Below are 24,595 nucleotides of genomic sequence, written 5' to 3' on the forward strand. Positions count from 1 at the left end.
GATAGGCCAAAAGCAGGAGATGGACTTAGGCCACAGATTAGCTGTGACCTCATTGAACCGCAGAGCAGGTTCAAGGGGCTCAATGGCCTACTCCTGTTGCCATGTACTGTTTTCATGACCATTAATAAGAGTTGCTAAATTTCAGAACAGGAGGTGCTGGAGGTCTTAAAATGCATAAAGCTAGATAACTCCCTGGGACCTGATCGAGTGTAATTGGTAAATAGGGGACAGTGAAGAGGTTATCTGACAGCACAATGGGATCTTGATCAATTGAGCCAGTAGGTCAAGGAATGGCAGATAAAATTTAATTTAGATAAATGAGAGGTGTTTCATTTTGGTAAGATAAACCAGGGCAGGACTTACACAGTTAGTCATAGGATCCTATGGAGTTTGGTCGAACAGAGAGACCTAAGGCGCAGTAAAATGGTTTCCTGAAAGTGGCGAGACAGGGAGGCAAGGTGGTGAAGGAAGCATTTGGAGCATTGAGTATGTCATGGTAAGGCCACATCTGGATTACTGCATACAATTTTAGTCGTCCAGCTACAGGAAGGATGTTATTCAACTGGAAAGAGTGCAAAAATGTCCTTCAAGGATGTTACCAACACCAGAAGCTTTGAGTCATAAAGAGAGGCTGGTTCAGCTGGGACTTATCTCCGTGGAACCTAGGACGCTGAGGGGGGACTTTGTAGGTGCTTATAAAATCATGAGGGGCATAGATAAGGTGTATATCCAAGAATGGGAGAGTCCAAAACTAGAGGCTATGGGTTTCAGGTCAGAGGGGAAAGATTTAAAAGGGATCCGCAGGTTCACCTTTTGGTGCAGAGGGTGGTATGTGTATGGAAAGAGCCGTCTGAGGAAATGGTGGAGACTGGTACAATTACAGCATTTAAAAGCCATTTGGATGGGTACATGAATAGGAAGGGTTTAGAGGGATAAGGGCCAAATGGTGGCACATGAGACTATATTAATTTAGGATATCTGGTCAGCATGGGCGAGTTGGACCCAAGGGTCTGTATCCATGCTTTGAGATCTATGACCTCTTTCTGCTTTGTCCACTGGTATGTGTGATGTCAGTCGACCACACCTTATATAGAGGATAGCTCCTCAGTCTCTCTTAGCTCCACAGGCGTTTAAAGTCAGTCTTTATTCTCTCTCTCTGTGTGTGTGTGTGTGTGTGTGTGTGCTCCTCATGGTTCCTGGAAGAGGTGGAGTGAGCAGTCTCCAGGGTAACGGGGCGGTCGTTACAAATGTTGGTTCCCTAGCGTCGGGTACAATCGATACTGAAATAATAGACTGGACAATAAACTTAGCGAAAGCAGACCAGCGTGTACTAACCTCCAGAATTCCACCCAAACTCTGCCAGGCTGCGGGAACTGTCAAAAGTAAGTTTCATCTTAATGCGCACGTTTTAGAAAGCTAAAATAAAAAGTTGTTACAATAAAATCGCGGGGAGTTTCCACCGATTGAATTCTGGAGATTGCCAAATAATTGAAAGTAGCAGGAGGGGTAATCTGTGCTAGAAATGCATTTAAAATAAGCGAATGATGTTTAGCTTTTTCTTAGTGTTAAATACAATTCGGATTTCTGATTTAAATCGGGTATTCGGCTTGAATCCGAACTGAATTGGGGGCTTCACTGGTGTTCTGTTGAATGGAGAGGCAAGAACAGAAAATGCTCGAGAACCTCAGCAGAACTGGCAGCATGCAGAAAGAAACTTACGTTTGGGTCCAGTGACCTTGATTTTGGGAGACTTTTGCTTTGCACCTTAAAAATGTTTTTTTTTCTGGACAGACACGGACGGCCCTGTCCAAAACAGAGTGATAGCGAGAACGGCAGATGCTGGAGCCCTGTCCGAAATAGGCAGAGACACATGTTCCTTTAGTGGATAATTAGCGAATGAACGGGAGAGCCCCTTCTCTCTCACACACTCTCTCTGGGAGATGGGGGCTCAGTACAGTTCCGTGCTGGGAGATCAGACACACTGGCTCATTGCTCACAATGTCGCCGGGGTCTGTGTCCCTGCTCCTCAAAATTCTCCAACCGAATATTTCCCACGTTGCTCTCACCCAGTGAAGCATTTCCTTTATGAAAATCAGAAACAAAAACAGGATTTGCTGGAAAAGCTCAACAGGTCTGGCAGCACCTGTGAAGGAAATATCAGAGTTAACGTTTCGGGTCCGGTGACCCTTCCTCAGAACGCCTTTATCAAAATTAATTTGACTTCTTACTTTTTATGTTCAGAATTGGTCTTGGCAGTGAACGCCCCAGTGAGTGTTGATTGGTATTAATTAATATTTTGGTGTGTAATTATTGGAGGAATTAAAAACCTGAGGAAAGTTCTTTGGCATGGATTTCTTGATGTGATTAAGGCTGTATGTATCAAACTGTCAATCTGTCTACCAACCAGCTATCTATCTAGCTATGTCTGTCTGTCTGCACATCCATCTAGCAGCTATTTAATTTGCTCCTAAGGGGAAAGATATAAAAGGGACCTAACGGGCATGCTTTTCATGAAGAGGGTGGTGTGTGTATGGAATGAGCTGCCGGAGGAGGTGGTGGAGGCTGGTACAATGCCAACATTTAGAAGGATTCTGGGTGGGTACATGAATAGGAAGAGTTTAGAGGGATATGGCCTAATGCTGACAAATTGGATTAGATTAATTTAGGAAAGCTGGTGGTTGTCGATGGGTCTGCTTTCATGCTGTACACACACTCTCTCTTACCTATCATCCAAACTCTGTGCATTCAGTAAACTCATTATCAACTTTATTGTGTTAATATTGTGGTTTTTTAAAGTCATGGGGTAAAATTGGACTTGACAAAGATCCAAAACCAACTGCATTTGTGTTTCAGTTGAGCTAAGTACCGCACAGGGCTATAAGCTGGTGGTAGATCGGATGCATCTGGTGCTATCTTCCTGTAAAAGTGATTTCCATTACCACTCCCCTATGAGTCCAGGGTAAAACTGTGCCCTTGTAAATATCTTGTCTCGGTTGCAGACCATCATATTGGATGATGTTGCAGGATACATTTTGATGAGTCAGGCCTCTCCTGCAAGATGCTTCACATCAACATCATTGCAAACGTATCGACCTCCAATGCCACCAACGACACTTGTGCCGATGAATCGAAATCAGTTCACATACCAATTATCTTCATGACTATTGGCATTCTCTCCAACGGCGTCGCCCTGGTGATCCTGGTGAAAGCCTACAAAAGGTTCAGACAGAAATGGAGAGCATCCTTCCTGCTGTTTGCCAGCGGACTTGTCTGCACGGACTGCTTGGGCCATATCATCACTGGTTCCATAACCATCAGGGTGTATGCCATGAACAAAAACTGGACAAGGATTGACTCCTCGGGACACCTCTGCCCGTTTCTCGGAACCAGTATGGTTTTTTTTGGCCTCTCAGCCTTGTTCCTTGGCAGTGTCATGGCAATTGAGCGGTGCCTCGGCATCACTCAGCCACTTTTTCACTCTGCCAAGGTGACTGCTCGCCGTGCCATGTTTATCCTGGGTGGCACTTGGCTGTTTGCTCTGGTAATCGCTTTGCTCCCTAATTTCCACTTTGGAAAATATACGGTTCAGTGCACTCGGACCTGGTGCTTTCTGAGCACAAAGGACGTCAAGTTTGGGATAGACAGTGGAATTCTGCTCCTGTTCTCCTCGTTGGGATTGACTGCCCTCAGCACTTCCTTCCTATGCAACACCATTAGTGGCGTGGCTTTGCTAAGATCTCACATCAAGAACAAGCTTAACAGACAAGGAAAATCACACCATGTAGAAATGTTGGTCCAGTTAATGACAATAATGCTCGTCTCCTGTGTTTGCTGGGGTCCATTCCTGGTAAGCTATCCCGTCTATACTGTCTCTTATTGTACCAAATACTTGCTTCCAAATATTTGCCATCGCTGATTAACATTTTTATGTAGAAACTTTTTCTTTATTGTATGTTATTGTTGTTTGTAAAACCCTTTTACACCAAAACTAGAAGATTGGGTAAAATATAGTTATGTTTTATATCCAAATGCATAAGCATGTGCAACACCAAGAATATTAACTGGCAATTTTATCGCATTTATGTTAATATCTCATGGTTAATTATACAAGAATCTGTTGAGCTTTAAGTTGGTTGAAAAGGCAAGTTCAAAATTTCATAATTAGCAAAGCACTGTAAATTCATTTTCTTATTAAATAATCCTTAGGGAAATGATTTGCCTTTGTACAATTTTATAGGAAATCACTGAATCATTTTTACATGTCTATGATATTACAGGACCATTTTAGATCTATGATTCAGTCATTGCAGTTTTAGGCAGTATGCATGCCGGAGTGATTGGAAATTGGCAGTGACAGAAAGGCTATGCAGTTTTCTGACTACCCGACGGACATTAATGCTCTTTATTCGAAAGCCTAAATAATTCAGTATTTTAGCACAGGGAAGTGAACTACGTAGACTGTCCATATCCTCTACTATCCAGTTAAAATTGATTCAATTTGCTTGCATCTGTTCCCACGGCCTGCCTTAATACTCCGATCTGGCATGATCATCATACTTAGTAATGAGTAACTGCACCTAAATCCTCTGCCCTTTCCTCTTCAGCACTTTTATCCATGTCCCTGGTTTTGAGGTTTGCAAGAATCTTACATATGGGTTCAATTCCATTAACGACCTTGAATACTTCATTAAAATGTTCCATTTCTCAGCTGTACGTGAGGCCGCAGTGCTAGTACTTACTCCTAATGTACAGGGTTTTTAAAAAGAAAATATATGAAAGTCAAGTGACGGAATTACGACAATAATTTGCATGTACAGTAGTATTTTCAGAAAGAATGTTCTGAAATTTTTGCTTTTTGTCAAACAGTTTACAGCATTCTGACACATGAGAAAAAATACATTCAAAGCAAAGATTTCTGGAGTAGGTTTCTTTGATTTAAAAATGAGCATGAGATTACAAGTAAGCCTCTGTTCATATTATTACGCAGTAATCCTAGATTGTACGCATATGCACAACCTCCTCTTTGACTTTAAACTCAAGCAATTATAAGGAAGGCACATCAAATGTGTGAACTCTTTGGGGACTGTGAATAAATGTAGCATTCTTACGGGGAACGAATTAAGTTTCCTTGCAGTAGGGACTGCAGTTTTTTTTCTGAAGAAGGGTCTACACCCAAAACGTCAGCCTTCCTGCTCCTCTGATGCTGCTTGGCCTGCTGTGTTCATCCAGCTCCACACCTTGTTATTTCAGATTCTCCAGCATCTGAAGTTCCTACTATCTCTGCAGTAGGGACTGCCTTTTTACTACGCCTTTTGCATATTTTTCCCAGGAGTGTGTTTTGGATGGTATATTGACAGGGCGTTATTTTATTTAAAGATTATTAGATCGCTATGTGGACAGCAATCTCAAGATTAGAAAAAAAAAGCAGAATGAAGGACATGGGTAGCAACTCCAGGGAACTCTGGATGTCAAGGGATATTCGAGAGTTTGATAAAGATAAAGAAGGAAGCATTTGTAAGGTACAGCACATTAAAAACAGGAGAGGCCCTTCAAAAGTATAGAGAATATGGGTGGTTACTTAAAGAGGAAATTAGGAATGTAAAGAAATATTTTTGTCAGATAGGTTCAAGGAAAACTCTAAGGCATTTTTAAAATGTATTACGAGCAAAAGGATAACCAGGAAAAGAGTGGGCCCCTATTAGACATCAAAGGGGCAATAGAACCAGGGGACAGTAGTGAGGTCTGAAATGAATCCTTCTCATCTGTGCTCACATTGTAGCTGAGAATTTCACTTGGGATGGTGAGGTTCTAGAACACGTTAATAAGGAGGGGGTATTACATGTTTTACCTGGCATGCAGGTATGCATGTTTTTCCCTTTATTCATTCAGGGGATGAGGGTGTCGCTGGCTAGGCAGCATTCATTGCCCATCCCTAATTGCCCAGAGGGCGGTTAAGAATCAACTATACTGCAGTGGGTCTGGAGTCACATGTAGGCCAGACCAGGTAAGGATTAGATTAGATTCCCTACAGTGTGGAAACAGGCCCTTTGGCCCAACAAGTCCACACCACCACTTGAAGCATCCCACCCAGAACCATCCCCCTATAACCCCCACACCCCTGAATACTACTGGCAATTTAACATGGCTGATCCACCTAGCCTGCACATCTTTGGACTGTGGGAGGAAACTGGAGCACCCGGAGGAAATCCATGCAGACACAGGGAGAATGTGCAAACTCCACACAGACAGCCACCCGAGGCTGGAATCGAATCTGCGTCCCTGGCGCTGTGAGGCTGCAGTGCTAACCACTGAGCCACCCTGCCGCCCGGATGGCAGTTTCCTTCACTAAAAAGGATTAGTGAACCAGATGGGTTTTACCCAACAATTGACAATAGATCCATGGTCATCATTAGACTCTTAATTCCAGATATTTATTGAATTCAAATTCCACCATCTGCCATGGCAGGATTGAAATCCAGGTCCCCAGAACATTATCTGAGCCTCTGGATTAACAGCCTGCAATAATACCCCTAGGCCATCACCTCAGTGCCTGATGAGGTATATCCCAGGCTGCTAAGGAAGGAGATTACTGCGGCTCTGGTGGAGATATTTCAGACTTTGCCAGCCACAGGTGAAGTGCAAGATGACTGGAGGATAGCCAATGTGGTTCCTTTGTTCAAAAAGGGCAGCATGGATAGGCCAGGTAGAAATATCTTTATTTAAAGACTGGTGAGATGATGCAACTCGCTACAGAAAGTTTAGTGAATGTGAACAGCAGAGGTATCTTTAAGGGGAACTGTGCTAAGTATAGGAAAGGGACAGGAATAAGATGATACACTGATCAAGTGAGATGAAGAGGGATAGGAGGAACTGCTGAAGTTGAATTGTTCACGATAAAAAAAATCTCAGAACTCTCAGGCACAGGTTTAATGATCTTTTATTGAATCAGTGTTAGCTAAGGACTATCTCAGAAAGAATTCTGAGGAAGGATGTGCCAGGCAGAGAGAAAAATCAAATATTTATACTTTTTAAGTTATGTGGACAAGTGCATTACACAAATTCTGAAATGTCCTGGTTCAGGCAAATAATTTGTTTTCCACATATCTTGATTTGTATATATTATGTATATTTTTTACCATATATACCATATAACAAAAATGGCAGATGTGCCGAAAGTCTCTGGCCTTAATCTTCTCTCTCAGCCTTAAAATCTCATTCTGCTACTTCAGCAGCATTTCGAGTTAGCTTGCGTTTTAAAATTCTTTCTTGACAACCTTTCTCGAAAAAGAATAATATGAATATGAATTTTATAAGTCAGGCTGACTATGTCCCCTGAATAAAAAACCAAAAGAACTGCAATGCTGGTAATCAGGAACAACAACAGAAATTGCTGAAAGTGATCAACACCTATGGAGAGAAATCTGAGTTAATGTTTTGGACCAGTGACCCTTCTTCAAAACTGAGGAGTTTGACTTCTCTCCACACATGCTGCCAGACCTGCTGAGCTTTTCCAGCAATTTCAGCTTTTGTAACCACGTTCCCTTCTTCTTTCACATGTAATTGCTTACGCCATCTTAAGATTTTATTAATCGTCCCAAAATAAATTGGTTTGGGGTTAACCCATGTCATACCGAATATCCTCCTCTGACAGAATGTTATCATCAGCATTGACTGGAGAGACTGAATGGCCTGTTTCTGTGCTGTATGTTCTATATAACTCCTAGTTGGGGTAAAAACCATAAGTGCTTTTGCTGCTAGAGATAATGGGAACTGCAGATGCTGGAGAATCCAAGATAATGAAGTGTGAGGCTGGATGAACACAGCAGGCCCAGCAGCATCTCAGGAGCACAAAAGCTGATGTTTCGGGCCTAGACCCTTCAGGCCCGAAAAGTCAGCTTTTGTGCTCCTGAGATGCTGCTGGGCCTGCTGTGTTCATCCAGCCTCACTTTTATTATCGTGCTTTCGCTGCATTTTGTTGATCTACTTGACTATGCCACTCTGATGTAAAAAATAAAAGTGTACCTGTTACCCAAAATTTGGATACCTTCAAAGCTGTTCCACTCTTTGGAATGGTTTCAACATTCTGTCTGCTCTAAACTGAGACCATAAAGAACTCAACAGATCAGGGTTTTGAGCCCAAGGTCCACAGTTTCCATCCCGTTGTGTTTCTGACACAAGACAATAAATTTTAACCAGCAAGCAGATGACTTTTTCAGAAACAAAAGCAAAGTTGCTGGAAAAGTTCAGCAGGTCTGGCAGCAATCTGTGCAGGACAAAACAGGGTTAACATTTCGGATCCGGTGACCCTTCCTCAGGACAGTTCTGAGTTTTGAGGATGGGTTGTTGGACCCGAAGCGTTAACTTTGTTTCTTCCTATACAAATGCTTTCAGACCTGCTGAGCTTTTCCAGCAGCTTTGTTCTTGTTCCTGATTTAGAGCATCTGCAGTTCTTTTGGTTTTTATTGACTTTTTCAGAACCCTGAAAAAGTGCTGGCCCTTTTCAAAGTTACATCAATTGCACTGATTTCAAAATGAAACACAAATTCATGTAAATTCTCTAAAAACAGCAGTCTGAAGAAAAATAAGATTGCTTGTTTTTGTGCTGTGGTGTTTTTGGCTTTGGGGTTTACTTGAATTGCGTTTGTGTCTTTATCGAAACAGGGGACTGAAGAATTTTAGACAAAGAATTAGCATTTATATAGGTCCAGCTTTTAAAGTATCTAAAACTGTAGTCATACTTTTGCCACTGTTGCAATGCAGGAAATGATAAATTTCAAAATCAACAATGAGACAAATTGTATTTTGCTGATGCATTTGGGGGATAAATATTGGCCTGAATATGTACTCTCTTCCTCTAAATAACCCCATGGGACCTTTTAGGCCAAAGGTACACAAAGTGTCAGTTTAATGTCTGATTGAAAGACAAAACTCCATTTGTATAGCATTGGAGTAGCAGCCTGGATTATGTACTCTGTGTGAGTGAGACTTAAACCTCAGAGGCCGATGTGCTGCCATTAAGTCATAGCTGTTGGACTACAGTATTAACATTACCCACAATCGAGTCTTTAGTTGATGTCACAGAGCTTGAAACAAAAATGGAAGTTGCTGGAAAAGTTCAGCAGGTTTTGCAGCAGTTCTGGCTGTCCAACAGAAGACAGAGGGTGGTAGTAGATGGCAAATATTCATCCTGGAGCTCGGTGACCAGTGGTGTTCCGCAGGGATAAGTTCTGGGACCTCTTGCTCTTTGAGGTCTTTATTAATGACGTGGATGAGGAAGTGGAAGGGTGCGTTAGTACGTTTACAAATGACATGAAGGTTGGTGGAGTTGTGGATAGTGTGGAGGGCTGTTATAGGTTGCAACACGATGTTGACAGGATGCAGAACTGAGCAAAGAAGTGGCAGATAGAATTCAATCCAGAAACGTGTGAAGTGATTCATTTTGTAAGGTCAAATTTGAATCCAGAATACAGGGTTAATGGTAGGATTCTTGGCAGTGTGGAGAAACAGAGGGATCTTGGGGTCTACATCATTAGATCCCTCAAAGTTGCTACACAGGTTGATAGGGTTGTTAAGAAGGCGTACGGTGTGTTGGCTTTCATTGGCAGAGGGACTGAGTTTAAGAGCCGTGAAGTTATGCTGCAGCTCTATAAAACCCTGGTTAGGCCACACTTGGATTAATGTGTTCAATTCTGGTTGCCCCATTATAGGAAAGATGTGGAAGTTTCAGAAAGGGTGTAGAGGAGATTTACCAGGATGCAGCTTGGACTGGAGGGTAGGTCTTATGAGGAAAAGTTGAGGGAGCGACGGCTTTTTTCGTTGGAGCGAAGAAGGCTGAGAGGTGACTTGATAGAGGCGTACAAGATGATGAGCGGCATAGATAGAATGGATAGCCAGAGACTTTTTGCCAGGGTGGAAATGACTATTACGAGGGGGCATAATTTTAAGGTGATTGGAGGAAGGAATAGGGGAGATGTCAGAGGTAGGTTCTTTACTCAGAGAGTGGTGGGCGTGTGGAATGTGATGCTGGCGGTGATAGTGGAGTCAGATACTTTAGGGACATTTAAGTGACTCTCGGATAGGCACATGGAGGATAGTAAAATGCAGGGTATGCAGGGTAGATTGATCTTAGAGTAGAATAGACTAGGATAATAGGTTGACACAACATTGTGGGCTGAAGGGCCTGTACTGTGCTGTACTGTTCTTTGTATCTGTGAAGAGAAATCAGAGTTAATGTTTTGGTCTGGTGACCTTCCTCAGTCACCAAACCCGAAACATTAACTTTGATTTTACTTCACAGATGCTGCCAGACCTGCTGGACATTTCTAGCAACTTCTGTTTTTGTTTCTGATTTACAGCATCTGCGGTTCTTTTGGTTTTCATTTCTTGATCTTGATATGCCTGATAGACTCTGCTTACTTCTTTTATTTATTCATCAGATCTGGCATCACAAGTGTTTTTGGACTATCCCTAATTGTTCTTGTGACGATGGGAGTATGCTGCCTTTGTTAATTAAAACTGTCCTTGGGGTGTAAGGACACCCGCAGTGTCAGGGAGGGAAGTTCCAGAATTGGATCCAGCAACAATTGAGGAATTGGGATAGAGTCGCGAGTCAAGTTGGTGTGTGATTTGGAAGGGATCTTGTAGGTGGGTGGTGTTCCCTTGCATCTTTGGTCGCCTAGACGGTAGGGATTGTGAGCTTGGAAACTACTATTGATGCCTTGTTGTGGAGTTGGAATGCTATGAACAGTTTTGGGTCCCTAATCTAAGGAAACATAAAGTGGCATTGAAGTCAGCTCAGAGAAGGCTCACTAAGCGAACATTAAGTATGGACAGACTGTCTTATGGGGAGAGGTGAGTTGGTTAGGCCTGTGCTCATTGGAATACAGAATAATGAGAAACATATAAGATTCTTAGAGGAACAGATGCGGAAAGGCTGTTTCCCCTTGTGGGAGAGTCTAGGACCAGGGAGCATAATCTCAGAGTAAGGTGATCACACATCTAAGACTGAGATGAAGAGGTATTTCTTCTCTCAGAGGGCTGTGAATCTGTGGAATTATTTACTGTAAAGAGTTGTTGTGGTCTAGGCATTAAGTACATTCAAAACTTAGATAGATACATTTTTAAACAATAAGGCAATCAAAGGTTGTGGGGAAAAGTCAGGAAAGTGGAGGTGAAGATGATCAGTTCAGCCATGATCTTACTGAATGGTGAAGTAGGCTTGATGGGCTGAATGGCCTACTTCTTACATTCTATTGTCTCTTAGCACACTCCAGACATTATATGCCAGGGTGGAGGGAGTGAATATTGAAGGGGTGGTGTGAAGCAGGTTGCTTTCTCCTGGATGGTGTTGAAGTTCTCGAGTGCTGTTGGAGTTGCCCTCATCCAGAGAAGTGGGGAATATTCCATTCCAGTCCTGATTGTGCCTTGTTGATGGTAGGCAGGTTTTGAGGAGCCAAAAGGTGACTTACAGCATTTCCAGCCTCTAGCTTGCTATTGTGGCCACAGTCCTCATATAAGTGAATCAGTTCAATTTCTAGTCAACAGTAAACCCCAGTACATTGATAGTGGGAGGGTTCAATGATGGTAATGCCATTGAAAATGTCAAGGAGTGATCCTTGGATTCACTCTTTTGGAAAATGCTCAAGGACTTGTCAATCTTTTGTTCTATTAATTCTCTTGGTATTCTTTCCCCAGTGATTGTGATTATTTCTGGGATGTTATTTGTACCTTCTACAGTGAAGGCAGTTGCAAAATATTTGTTCAGTTCATCTGCCATTTCTTTAATTTTCATTATTATAGAGTCACTCTCTAGATCACCAAAGGTCACCACTTTTCTTTTCCTTTCTACGTAGCAGTAGAAACTCTTCCTATCTGTTTAATATTTCCAACTAAATTTTTATCATACTCTTAATAGCTCCCCCTCCCCTTTATCTCTTCATCTGTTCTTTATGTTCTGTCCAATGTTTTGACTTGCCACTCAGGTTTGGGGAGGTATGCGTTTTTTTCTTTCATTTCAATACAATTTTAACTTCTTTAATTAGGCACAGATATTATCTCCTTTCCTTGGATATCATATCATGAATCGAATTGGTTGACAGCTGGTATTTCAGGTGTTGGGGACTTCACGAGATGAATCACCTTCTTGGCATTTCAGGATGAAAATGGCCACAAATGCTGCATGCTTGTGTTTTGCACTGATGTGCTAGGACACCCAATCTTTGGACGGTGGAGATATTCGTGGCACCTCCTCTGATTAGTTGGTTCATTGTCCACCATGAGGATGGCAGAGCTTCAATCTGACCTGTTGGTTGTGGAGTCTCTCAGCTTTGTCCATCAGGTGCTGTTTCTGCTGCTCTGCATGCAATTTATCACCAGGTAGGCACATCATTTTTTTTGGTATGCCTGTGACTGCCCTTGCCCACTCTCATGCATTCTTCCGGGAAGCGTGGTTGATTGACACACTTGATGTGAAAGGTAGAGCGAGGGATATGCTGGACCATGGGGGTCATAAATTGCAGTCAATTACAATTCTGCTGCTGATGATGGACCACAGCACCTCATGGACTTTGATGAGTTATCAAAAATTTATTTTAAATCTAGCTACTAAATCCCTTGCAATGGGTGATAAACAATGCTACGAATAAGTTGACTGCTTGTACTTATTTTAATCAAGCTGTTTGGACGTGAACTCAGTCATTAGGACATGACCATGACATGAGGGATTTGGATAGAGTGAATAGGAGGTATCAATTCCCTAGGTTGGGGGATTTTCAATAATACGGGTGCATATTTTTAAGTTGAGAGGAGAAAGAATTAAAAAAGGCTGGTGGGGCATTTTTTTGTGTGCGGAATGGGCTTCCAAAAGAAGTTGTGGATCTGGGTACAGTTCCAACACTTAAAAGGCATTTAAATAAGTACATGAAGAAGAAATGTTTGGACGGATATGGGCCAAACACAGACAGGTGGGCCTGGTTTAGTTCGGGATTGTGGTCAGCGTGGACTTTTTGGACCGAAGAGTCTGTTTCCGTGCTGAATGACTCTTATGATTCTGGCTGAGTATTTGTGCACCTCCATTAACAATACCAATTTCTAGGTTTTCCTGTAAATTAATATAAAAACCAACCTGCCCAAAGCTTAACTAAATACTCGTCCTCCGGTTATCTGTGTTGTTCGACAAAAATGACTCAACTTCTGATGTCAATGACAGCATCACTTAACTGATGACAATCTGCAGGGACTGAAAAATAAAAGCCTCACCGTGCATTAACTCTATAGATATTTTTTGGTTAACCTGCTCAAAGATGTTATGACATACCTCTGGAGCAGTTGGTTATAAACCCAATCCTACTGGCTCACCACTATTGTACCACGACAGTCCCTGCATCAAATCTTTAGACTTTAACATTTAGAAATATCCATGGCAGTAATTCAAACTTAATGGAAGTTTGTAAATACATCCGTATGCTCTTGCAAAACATTAACAGGGTCAAAACGCTTTATAACTGAATTGTTTCAGGCAGGTTTTAAAAGGAAAAGTTTAAATAACTACTTTTCATGACAACTGAACATCTCAAACCACTTTACACCCAATTTTGAAACATAGTCACTCTCGTAGGAAAACAGCTGCCAGTTTGATTGTAGGAAGCTCCCACTCACAGCAGGGTGATACTGGCCAAGTTATCTGTTTTAGTGGTGTTGATTATTGGATAAATGTTGGCTAGGATACACAGATAACGTGTTCTGCTTGGAAACAGATTTTTCTTTTGCCCAAGAGGACAAATGGCTCCTTGATTCAGGCTTATTTCTCAATTTACTTCTAGATTTTTTACAGCTATTATATTTCAGTAGTACACATGAATAAGAACTTGAAAGGATATTGGCCAAGCAAGCAGATGGGACTAGTTTAGTTTGGGATTATGGTCGGCAAGCACTGGTTAGACCGAAGGGTTTGTTTCAGTGACATATGACTCTATTACTCTGCACTCAGTCTTCTTTTCATTTAATGACTTTTACGTTTTTGAATGCAAACTTGTCTAGTCATCACTTCCTGCTTCTTTACCCTCAATTATTGAGTTTTTAACTTTGCCTAATCCTTGGTATAATCCTGCAGTCTGAATCACAAACTGGACATCTGAATGATGAAAGAAGGCACAGATGCTTATTACGTATCCAACACAGTGATAGTTGACTGGGGAATAACTACTGCATGACCATGCTGCCTACAAAGAGGCCATTTGCCTCTCAGGCTCCTTTTAATGGTCAAGACTGTGGCACCTTAGGATACTCTGGTCGGACCTCTTTTGTTCGCTGGTCACTTTACATTTTTTTTCTCTCCTTTAAGGTTTTCCCTTTCTCCCCAACGGAGAGTCACACACTGAGTCCCGAGCAGAACCAGGATGGGCAGCATAACCTCATGCTCTGGGGCCTACAGGCACATTCTGTGAGCCCCAGAACACCGCGAGCTGTGAGCCGCAGAGCAGCGTGTGGGCTGTGAGCCCCAGAGCAGCACGGGGGCTGTGAGCCTGGAGCAGCGCGTGAGTTGTGAGCCCCCGAGCAGTACGTGGGGAAGTGAGCCTGGAGCAGCGCATGGGCTGTGAGCAGCAGAGCTGTACTTGGACTCTGAGCAGCAGAGCTGTACATGGACTGTGAGCACTGGAGCTGTATGTGGGCTGTGAGCCTGGAGCAGTATGTGGGCTGTGAGCCTGGAGCAGCTCGTGGGCTGTGAGCACCGGAGCAGCCCGTGGGCTGTGAGCACCGGAGCAGATTGTGGGCTGTGAGCACTGGAGCTGTACGTGGACTGTGAGCATTGGAGCAGCATGTGGGCTGTGAGCCTGGAGCAGCGTGTGGGCTGTGAACCCCAGAGCAGCATGGGGTCTGAGAGCCTGGAGCTGCACGTGGACTGTGAGCACCGGAGCAGCACATGGGCTGTGAGCCTGGGGCAGCGCCTGGGCTGTGAGCACTGGAGCTGTACGTGGGCTGTGAGCCCCAGAGCAGTACGTGGGGCTGTGAGCCTGGAGCAGCCCGTGGGCTGTGAGCACCGGAGCAGATTTTGGGCTGTGAGCCTGGAGCAGCGTGTGGCCTGTGAACCCCAGAGCAGCATGGGGTCTGTGACCCTGGAGCAGCGCATGGGCTGTGAGCACTGGAGCAGCACATGGGCTGTGAGCCTGGGGCAGCGCATGGGCTGTGAGCACTGGAGCAGTACGTGGGCTGTGAGCCCGGAGCAGCATGTGGTCTGTGAGCCCAGAGTAGCATGTGGGCTGTGAGCCCGGAGCAGCATGTGGGCTGTGAGCCCGGAGCAGCATGTGGTCTGTGAGCCCGGAGCAGCATGTGGTCTGTGAGCCCAGAGTAGCATGTGGGCTGTGAGCCCGGAGCAGCATGTGGGCTGTGAGCCCGGAGCAGTGAGTGGGCTGTGAGCCCGGAGCAGTGAGTGGACTGTGAGCCCGGAGCAGCATGTGGGCTGTGAGCCCGGAGCAGTGAGTGGGCTGTGAGCCCGGAGCAGTGAGTGGGCTGTGAGCCCGGAGCAGCATGTGGGCTGTGAGACGAGTGCAGCATGGGGGCTGCGTGCAGGCAGCGAGTCCTGGACAGAGACCGCTGTGAAGGGACAATCCTTACCTTAGAACTCTGTGATGGTAACTCCTTAATATTTTCCTACATTTATTTTCAACGCTATACTTAAGCAACTGCTACTATTCCTCTGCTGTATCCAGGAATTGTACCTGGGTACAAGTACTTAAGAAAGCAGATATTGTAAAGGTTTCTCACTGTACTCCTACAGTGGAGTACACCTGACAATAAAAAGACATTGTATTGTATTGTATCCACCCCTGGTGCCTCTTGCCAGCTCTTTGAAAGAACTTCTGAAGAAGGGTCTCGACCGTCTGATGCTACCTGTCCTGCTGTGTTTCTCCAGCTGTGCACCTTGCTATTCCTAAAGGACTTGATGTTTTGTGAGCTGATTGCAGCTTGCTCCATCTCACGTGTTTTGGTGATGAGGCCTGAGTGGTTAGTTAAACGTCCAATTGGTCTAGAGGAGACCATTCAACAATGTTCCTTCAATCAATATCTACAAGAACAACGGGCCATCTGCTAATTATCATGTGACTGATGAAAAACGCTTGGTTAAGTGTCCCTTCACAACAATCACATTCTAACAAAGCATTTCATTGTGTTATAAACTTTGAGATGTCTTAGGGATGAAATGGCAACATCTTCAAAGCACATATTTCTTTAAAAAGCCCAGCGGAATCGGTAATAGATAGATAATAGAGCCAGTACAGGCCCAATGGGCCAAATGGCCTCTTTTTGCACTGTAATAATTCTGTGATTCAGACAGAATCAAATCACCTAACATTAGGTGTCGTCCAATAAATGACATAACTGAAGACATTTTAATCAACAAAACAGAATGTGCTGGTGTAACTCAGCAAATCTGGCAATGTGTTGAGAAAAACATCGAGTTAGCATTTTGAGTCCAGCACCCCATCGTTAGAACTTTCCTTTATATTAAACTTTAATTCAATTTATAAGCTATATTCCTTTAAGAGGCAAAGAAGAATGAATTGGGACCCTGTCCAATTCATTTCTGTGACTTGGCTGTTGTCAATCTTAATATTATTTAATGCAGTGCGTTACAGATATGAATGATCACTTTAAAGAAATCTGAAACTATAAAAGCATCTTGGATTGTTCTGTTCAACTTACTCATTGCATTTGTTCTTGCTCATTTGGACATGAAAGGTAATTTATCACCATGTTTAGGAATTCCAGAATAAAGCTACAAAGAAAAGAAATATGTTCTTCATTTAGATAGCATCTTTTAAAACCTTACAATGTTCCAAAACACTTTGCAGTCAATGAAAAGATTTTTAAGTATTATATTTTCTGGAAAGGCTGTAGAAAAACTGTGCGGAGGGAATTTAGTGTGAAACAAACTGATGATTTGTTTTTGTTATGTTGGTTAAGAGATGAATGCTAGAACAAAGGCCAGTAGGTGTCCCTTGCTAAAAATGCTGTGAAATGAATTACATCCATGTGACAAGATAGATGGGAGATTAGTTTCACACTCCTGAAAGAGGGTTCGCTAGCAATTCAGAACATCCTCAATATTTGTGAAAATCCAATATGAATAATTGCTTCCACGTGCATCATATTGAAATGCTTTGCTCTTTAAGGTCAGTGATAATATGCTATTCACCAAACAGCGAACACTGCAAATTCCTCAAAGTTTAATCACTACTTGCACTAATGCACGTGTGCAGGGAAATGGCATTAAGGTCAACAATTCAAGTTGAATAACCAGTACTGCCGCAAAGACAATAGGCCAAGGGCTTTCCTCTGAGCACACATTTTTGTGGTTGTATGGATTTAATGAAATGAACTCTCTTAATGTCTCTGATTCATTTGGGAATCAAAGCCAGATTGCAGTTGTGAATGTAGGTAGCAACTAAAGTACAAATAAGCTTATCTTTTAATGAGTTTTCTGTGGTAGAGGTGGAACAACGCTTACAAGCTTGGTACCAGCTTTGTTTAATCATTCTTCTGTCAAGGGTTACTCACAATATCAAAGGTGCTGCCTAAATACAAGTTGTTGTTGCACATGCTATGCATGTTTACATTGCAGGTTAGAAGAATAATAGGTAACCTTGCTGACACCTTTAAGTTCTCGAAGGGACTTGACAGGATGGGGATGTTGAGAGTGTGTTTACACTAATGACAGAAACTAGAATTATGGGCATGGTTTAAAAATAAGGCATTTCTGGCTTAAAATGAAAATGAGGAGAATCTTTTTCTGTTGGAGGGTCATTGGTCTGTGGAGTTCTGTTCTTCAGAAAGCTGTAATAGTTACATCCTTAAATATTTGTCAGGCTGAGTTACTCAGATTCTTGGTTAGAGATAGAGAGAAAAAAACTGCAGGTGCTAGAATCCAAGATAGACAAATAGGAGGCTAGGAGAACATTGGAGGAAAGGTGCAGGAAATGTTGACTGTGTTCTTCCAGTTTCCTGTTTGCCTTATTCAGATTCTTGACTGAGTCAAGGATATTTCAAGGAAGCAAGAAAGTAGATGTAAGACCATTATTGTAAAATAAGGGCTTTTGGATCCTGGAGTAAGATAGCGATATCATGGAGCTGCACATCTGAGTGTAAATAGCACAGTAGGTAGAGAAGCAGAAGGCTTTCATAGCAGAAAGCACATGGGCATGAGCACTTGAGAAAGGCTGATTCATCTTTATCATACATAAATGTAAGATAAGAACAAAAACAAAGTTGCTGGAAAAGCTCAGCAGGCCTGGCAGCATCTGGGAAAGAGAATACAGAGTTAATGTTTTGGGTCCGGTGACCCTTCCTCAGAATGTGAGATAAGAACCTGGTGTGTCTACGATTATTGTATATGGCTATGTTTAATATTATTGTCTAATAAATTGTGTTACTTTGAAGTCTAAGTTTCAAGACAGCCCTTGACATTACTGTTTCCTTGAGCTAGTCAGCAATGAAACCAAACTTATGGACTAGCATCAAACCTCTTGATAAAAACAGCAATCAGAACAGCCAAATCTTATTGAATGGTGGAGGAAGTGCAAGGGACAGAGAAGCCTACTCCTGCTCCTTTGCCATATTTTTATATCTATTTGTACATTGCCTACGACATGAGTAAATGCTTTCAGGTACTTGCAGACGTGAGGTTTGACAGATGTCCCAAAGTGTACGCAGTCAACAGGGAAAAAAGAACAAAAGTTCTCAACCCAAACTGAAAACTGGAGACACTATCTTGTGCTTCTGAGATGCTGCTTGGCCTGCTGTGTTCATCCAGCTTCACACTTTGTTATCTTGGATTCTCCAGCATCTGCAGTTCCCATTATCACATTTTATTATCTTGGATTCTCCAGCATCTGCAGTTCCCATTATCACTGACACTATCAATATTCTGTGTTTGAATACAGAGGAAAGTGAGTCAATGTCCTCGGTGTGGGTGCTGGGTTAGTACTGGTTATAAGATGGCAAAGGAGGGATTTTGGTGCAATTCTGGAGAAAATAGTTGGTTTCTTCCATAACTGACTCATTACTCCTGGCAGAGAACTGCATATTATAATGGGAAGGGTTTATGACCTAAACCAATGATCAAAAATTCAGCAAATTTTACCATGACTAGGATCACCATCAAATAGTTGGCTGTGTGTCTGGACAATGTTTACTGTGAAGATGTTCAAATCATTCGCTGTTGTTAAGGGAAGACAAAGAGGCCTGGACAGCTCATTGCTTCATTTGGCAGTGTGATTCAAAGCAGACTGCATTTCTGAGCCAGTTAACAAAGGAGAGAAATACTGAGTTATTAAGGATGTGTTGTTATGTTCCTAACCTGAAACTCAAGAATAAAATCTTTTGGGGAGGCAAGCCAGCCCTCGATTTGTGGTTTGTACTTTCAACACATGAATGTGGACAATATCCAAGGCATTTGATGATGGCAGGGAGGTGGGAGCAGATTACCTCGGTCACAGTAACCTGGAGAGTACTGTTTGGTCCCCACCATTAACTCTGTTCCTTAGCCACCAGTTTCACTCCTCTCGCTAGCCATTGTCTGAGGCTGAGCCAGATTGTTTGAGCTTTGGCACACAATCTAACATTGAACTGAAGCTCCAACACCATATGCTCTCAATTAACTGCTCTGCTTTCAACTCTGTGTTAAGCCTATCTCTGCCCCTACCTCAGCTCATCTGCTGCTAAAACCCTCACCCTTGTTACTGTTATACAGAAGCATTCCAAAGCTCTCCTGGCTAAACTCACAACTTCTTTGCTTAGTAGACCTAAGCTCATACAAAACTCTGTTGATTGATCCTAACTGGCACCAATCCTATTCATCCATTTCCCTAGTGCTCTCTGACCAATATTGCTCCAAATTAATAGATAATAAAATGTGAGGCTGGATGAACACAGCAGGCCAAGCAGCATCTCAGGAGCACAAAAGCTGATGTTTCGGGCCTAGACCCCTCTCTGATGAAGGGTCTAGGCCCGAAACGTCAGCTTTTGTGTTCCTGAGATGCTACTTGGCCTGCTGTGTTCATCCAGCCTCACATTTTATTATCTTGGAATTCTCTAGCATCTGCAGTTCCCATTATCTTTGCTCCAAATTTGTCCAGTTTTAACATTCACATTTTTCTTTCTATGGCTTTGCATTTGACTGCCTCACTCCCTCTTGCATGCACACTCTCTCTCTGCAAGCTCCTCATTAAACCCTCAAAGATCTCTGTGTTCCTACAGTTCTGGCCTCTTTTGCATGCTCAAATTCCATTATTCCATCATTGACAGCCATGTCTCCAGTTATCTTGGCCTTAAGCTCTGAAATTCCCTCAACATCTCCATGTACCTATCTGTCTTCCTTTAAAATGCTCCTTAAAAACAAATTCATTGACCGAGCTTTGAATTATCTGACATAATATCTCATTATGTGGCTCAGTGTTACATTTTTATTGACAACACTCTTGTGAAGCACTTTAGGATGGCAAACAATGCGAAAGAATTCAATGCAGTATGGCAGGAATTACAAGCTATAAATACTTAATTGGCTGTAAGGTGCTTTGAGATGCTCTAGGGTTGTGAAGGCAGCTGTACAAGTGCAAACAGTTGGGTTTGATGTGTGCTTCCTTGATGTTGATGTGATCCTGCGCAGCATGTTAGTTTCTAAATCAACAAATCACACTCCATCTTTCATTGAATTATGACAAGGTGGTTTTGCACTGTCCATGGGTCTTATCCTTTGGATGAGATTTTAACCTGAGGCCCTGCCTTTCTAGCTGTAAAGATACTATCCCACTCACTTTGGGAAGGCAGTGACTGGCGGTACTATCACTAGACTATGAATCCAGAGAGCCAGGTAATTTCCCAGGGACCTAAGTTCAACTCCCGCCTTTGCAGATGGCAGAAATTGAATTCAGTAACCATCTGGAATTATGTGTCTAATGATGAGCATGAAGCCCATGTTGATTTTTGGAGAAGAATCCATCTGATGCCATCCTTACCTGGTCTGGCCTATATATGACTCTAGACACTTAGGTGGACTTTTAACTGCCCTCTGGGCAATAAATGTTGTCCTAGCCAGTGAAACACACATCCTGTGAATGAATTAATAAACAACTTTTTTCATTGAGCAATGTTTGTTCATTATCCAACATTTCTAAAATGGGTTAGTTCATTATTTAAGGGACCTCACAATGACCACTATGAGCAGAATTAGGCCATTCAGCCCATTGAGTTTGCTCCATGATTCGATCATGGCCGATATGTTTCTCAACCCCATTCTCCTGCCTTCCCCCCACCACCCCAGTAACCATTGATCACCTTACTAATGAAGAACCTATCTATCTCAGTCTTACATGCGGTCAATGACTTGGCCTCCATTGCTGTCTGTGGAAATGAGTTCCATAGAGTCACCACCCTCTGGCTGAGGATATTCCTCCTTATCTCTGTTCTCAAGGGCAATCCCTTCAATCTGGGCAGTGCTCTTGGGCCCTAGTCTCTCCTTCCAGTGGAAACATCTTCTCCCTGTCCACTCTGTCCAGGCCTCTTGGTATTACCTAAGTTTCAGTCAGATCCCTCACTTGTCCTTCTAAATTCCAAGAGTACAGACCCAGAGTCCCCCAGTTCCAGAATACATTATTTTGGCATGAATGCATGGTGATGGATCATTTGGTTCCTTTCTTTATTAGTAGAAGGGGTGACTACATAGGCTGAAGTAGAAATAAATCAGAAAGTACTTGAGGAGCTCAACAAGTTTGGCAGCATCTCCTCTTCTGAGTTCTGCTTTTTGCTTTAACTGTGCTGGAGGAGTCTCCATGCCTGACTTCAGCAGGAAAAGGTGCTTTTCATTGCTGACCTTGTCAGCACCATTCTCTTCCAGTGAAAGAATCCATCTTTGAAGTGCATGAATCCCTGGGCACTATCAGAGTATTGGTAATTTTCTAACATCATTGCGGCTCAGTTTTGTAGTTGGAGATAATGAGGAGGACGGAAGGGGAGGAAGTCAGATGGTGAGAGCATCGGAAGTGGATGAAGGAGGCCGATCTGGGAGTGAGGGGCTGCCCTGGACAGGCATGGGAGTACAAAAAAGAAGCTGAATAAAGACCGAAAAGCCTGCGAATGCTGTAAATTAGGAACAAAAACAGAAGTTGCTGGAAAAGCTCAGCAAGTCTGGCAGCATCTGTGAAGAAAAACTTGGAGCTAACATTTCGGGTCTGGTGACCCTTCTTTAGAACTGCAGCACCTCCAGTTCTTTCAGATTTTTGCTTTAGTTCACACTTGATGCAATCTGTTGAGCATCCCATAAGCTCTTTGAGTTTTTGTGTTAGTTCAGTTTGTACTTGCAAGATGATACAATTGTTTATATATTCAAGTGTCGGTCAAACCCTTCACTGGTTAAATTCTATCCGACAGCTTGGAATAATCATTACTTTGTACAATTCTAAATTGCTCAGATGCGGCTTCAACGTGTGTTTACTTTAGTCACAGGATGGATTTTAAAACTTGCCCTAACTGGGAAGTGACAATGCATTCATGTTTAGTGTATATATAAAGCAGGAAAACCTGTTTGAGTATCGGTCTGTTTATCTCATTGAAATTTGATGAGTGTTGGAACAGAAATAAATAGGAAAATGTTTGAAATACTCAGCAGGTCACATAGCAGCTGTGAAGGGAAAATGAAAGATTAACTTTCTTTGAATTCGTTTACAGGATGAGGAATCACCGACTAGGCCAATATTTATCACCCATCCCCAATTGCCCAGAAGGCAGTTAAGAGTCAACCGCAGTAATGCCCACAGCCAAAGGAGTGTCATGCAACAAGTAAAGATATAAAGGGTGTGATTTAGAGGAGGTGTAAATGGCAGAATGCTATGGAGCTTCCTATTCGAGGTGAAGACAAAGTTGTTGAACTGTCTGTTTGAAAGGTGCCTAATCCAGACATGAATTGTTTTTTCTTGAGTTTACATTGAGCTTAATTTGAACAACACAGCAGGCCAAGAACAGACAGAGATAATGGGAACTGCAGATGCTGGAGAATCCAAGACAACAAAATGTGAGGCTGGATGAACACAGCAGGCCAAGCAGCATCTCAGGAGCACAAAAGCTGACGTTTCGGGCCGAGACCCTTCATCAGAGAGGGGGATGGGGTGAGGGTTCTGGAATAAATAGGGAGAGAGGGGGAGGCGGACCGAAGATGGAGAGAAAAGAAGATAGGTGGAGAGGAGAGTATAGGTGGGGAGGTCGGGAGGGGATAGGTCAGTCCAGGGAAGATGGACAGGTCAAGGACGTGGGATGAGGTTGGTAGGTAGATGGAGGTGCGGCTTGGGGTGGGAGGAAGGAATGGGTGAGAGGAAGAAGAGGTTAGGGAGGCGGAGACAGGTTGGACTGGTTTTGGGATGCAGTGGGTAGAATGGAGGAGCTGGGCTGGTTGTGTGGTGCAGTGGGAGGAGGGGACGAACTGGACTGGTTTAGGGATGCAGTTGGGGAAGGGGAGATTTTGAAACTGGTGAAGTCCACATTGATGCCATTAGGCTGCAGGGTTCCCAGGCGGAATATGAGTTGCTGTTCCTGCAACCTTCGGGTGGCATCATTGTGGCACTGCAGGAGGCCCATGATGGACATGTCATCTAAAGAATGGGAGGGGGAGTGGAAATGGTTTGCGACTGGGAGGTGCAGTAGTTTGTTGTGAACTGAGCGGAGGTGTTCTGCAAAGCGGTCTCCAAGGCTCCGCTTGGTTTCCCCAATGTAGAGGAAGCCACACCGGGTACAGTGGATGCAGTATACCACATTGGCAGATGTGCAGGTGAACCTCTGCTTAATGTGGAATGTCATCTTGGGGCCTGGGATAGGGGTGAGGGGAGAGGTGTGGGGGCAAGTGTAGCATTTCCTGCGGTTGCAGGGGAAGGTGCTGGGTGTGGTGGGGTTGGAGGGCAGTGTGGATCGAACAAGGGAGTCGCGGAAAGAGTGGTCTCTCCGGAAAGCAGACAGAGGTGGGGATGGAAAATTGTTTTGGGTGGTGGAGTCGGATTGTAGATGGCGGAAGTGTCGGAGGATGATGCGTTGTATCCGGAGGTTGGTGGGGTGGTGTGTGCGAATGAGGGGGATCCTCTTTGGGCGATTGTGGCGGGGACGGGGTGTGAGAGACGTGTTGCGGGAAATACGGGAGACGCGGTCGAGGGCGTTCTCGATCACTGTGGGGGGAAAGTTGCGGTCCTTGAAGAATTTGGACATCTGGGATGTGCGGGAATGGAATGTCTTGTCATGGGTGCAGATGCGGCGGAGGCGGAGGAATTGGGAATAGCGGATGGAATTTTTGCAGGATGGTGGGTGGGAGGAGGTGTATTCTAGGTAGCTGTGAGAGTCGGTGGGCTTGAAATGGACATCAGTTACAAGCTGGTTGCCTGAGATGGAGACTGAGAGGTCCCGGAAGGTGAGGGATGTGCTGGAGATGGCCCAGGTGAACTGAAGGTTGGGGTGGAGAGTGTTGGTGAAGTGGATGAACTGTTCGAGCTCCTCTGGGGAGCAAGAGGCGGCGCCGATACAGTCATCAATGTACCGGAGGAAGAGGTGGGGTTTGGGGCCTGTG

General features: G+C 43.5%; 1 protein-coding gene across 1 annotated transcript in view; it reads left to right on the forward strand.

Annotated features, from left to right (window-relative positions):
- The first annotated feature begins 1,209 nt into the window (after positions 1-1,209).
- LOC125456523 (prostaglandin F2-alpha receptor-like) overlaps positions 1,210-24,595 on the forward strand; it is a 35,806-nt gene continuing 12,420 nt past the window's right edge. Inside the window, exons 1-2 of the mRNA XM_048539710.2 lie at positions 1,210-1,382; positions 3,000-3,847. Of these exons, the coding sequence (XP_048395667.1) occupies positions 3,059-3,847 (789 nt within the window). The 5' untranslated portion in view covers positions 1,210-1,382; positions 3,000-3,058. The remainder of the gene's footprint in view (positions 1,383-2,999; positions 3,848-24,595) is intronic.

The sequence above is a fragment of the Stegostoma tigrinum genome, chromosome 8, assembly GCF_030684315.1.
Source record: "Stegostoma tigrinum isolate sSteTig4 chromosome 8, sSteTig4.hap1, whole genome shotgun sequence".
NCBI classification, from domain to species: Eukaryota; Metazoa; Chordata; class Chondrichthyes; order Orectolobiformes; family Stegostomatidae; genus Stegostoma; species Stegostoma tigrinum.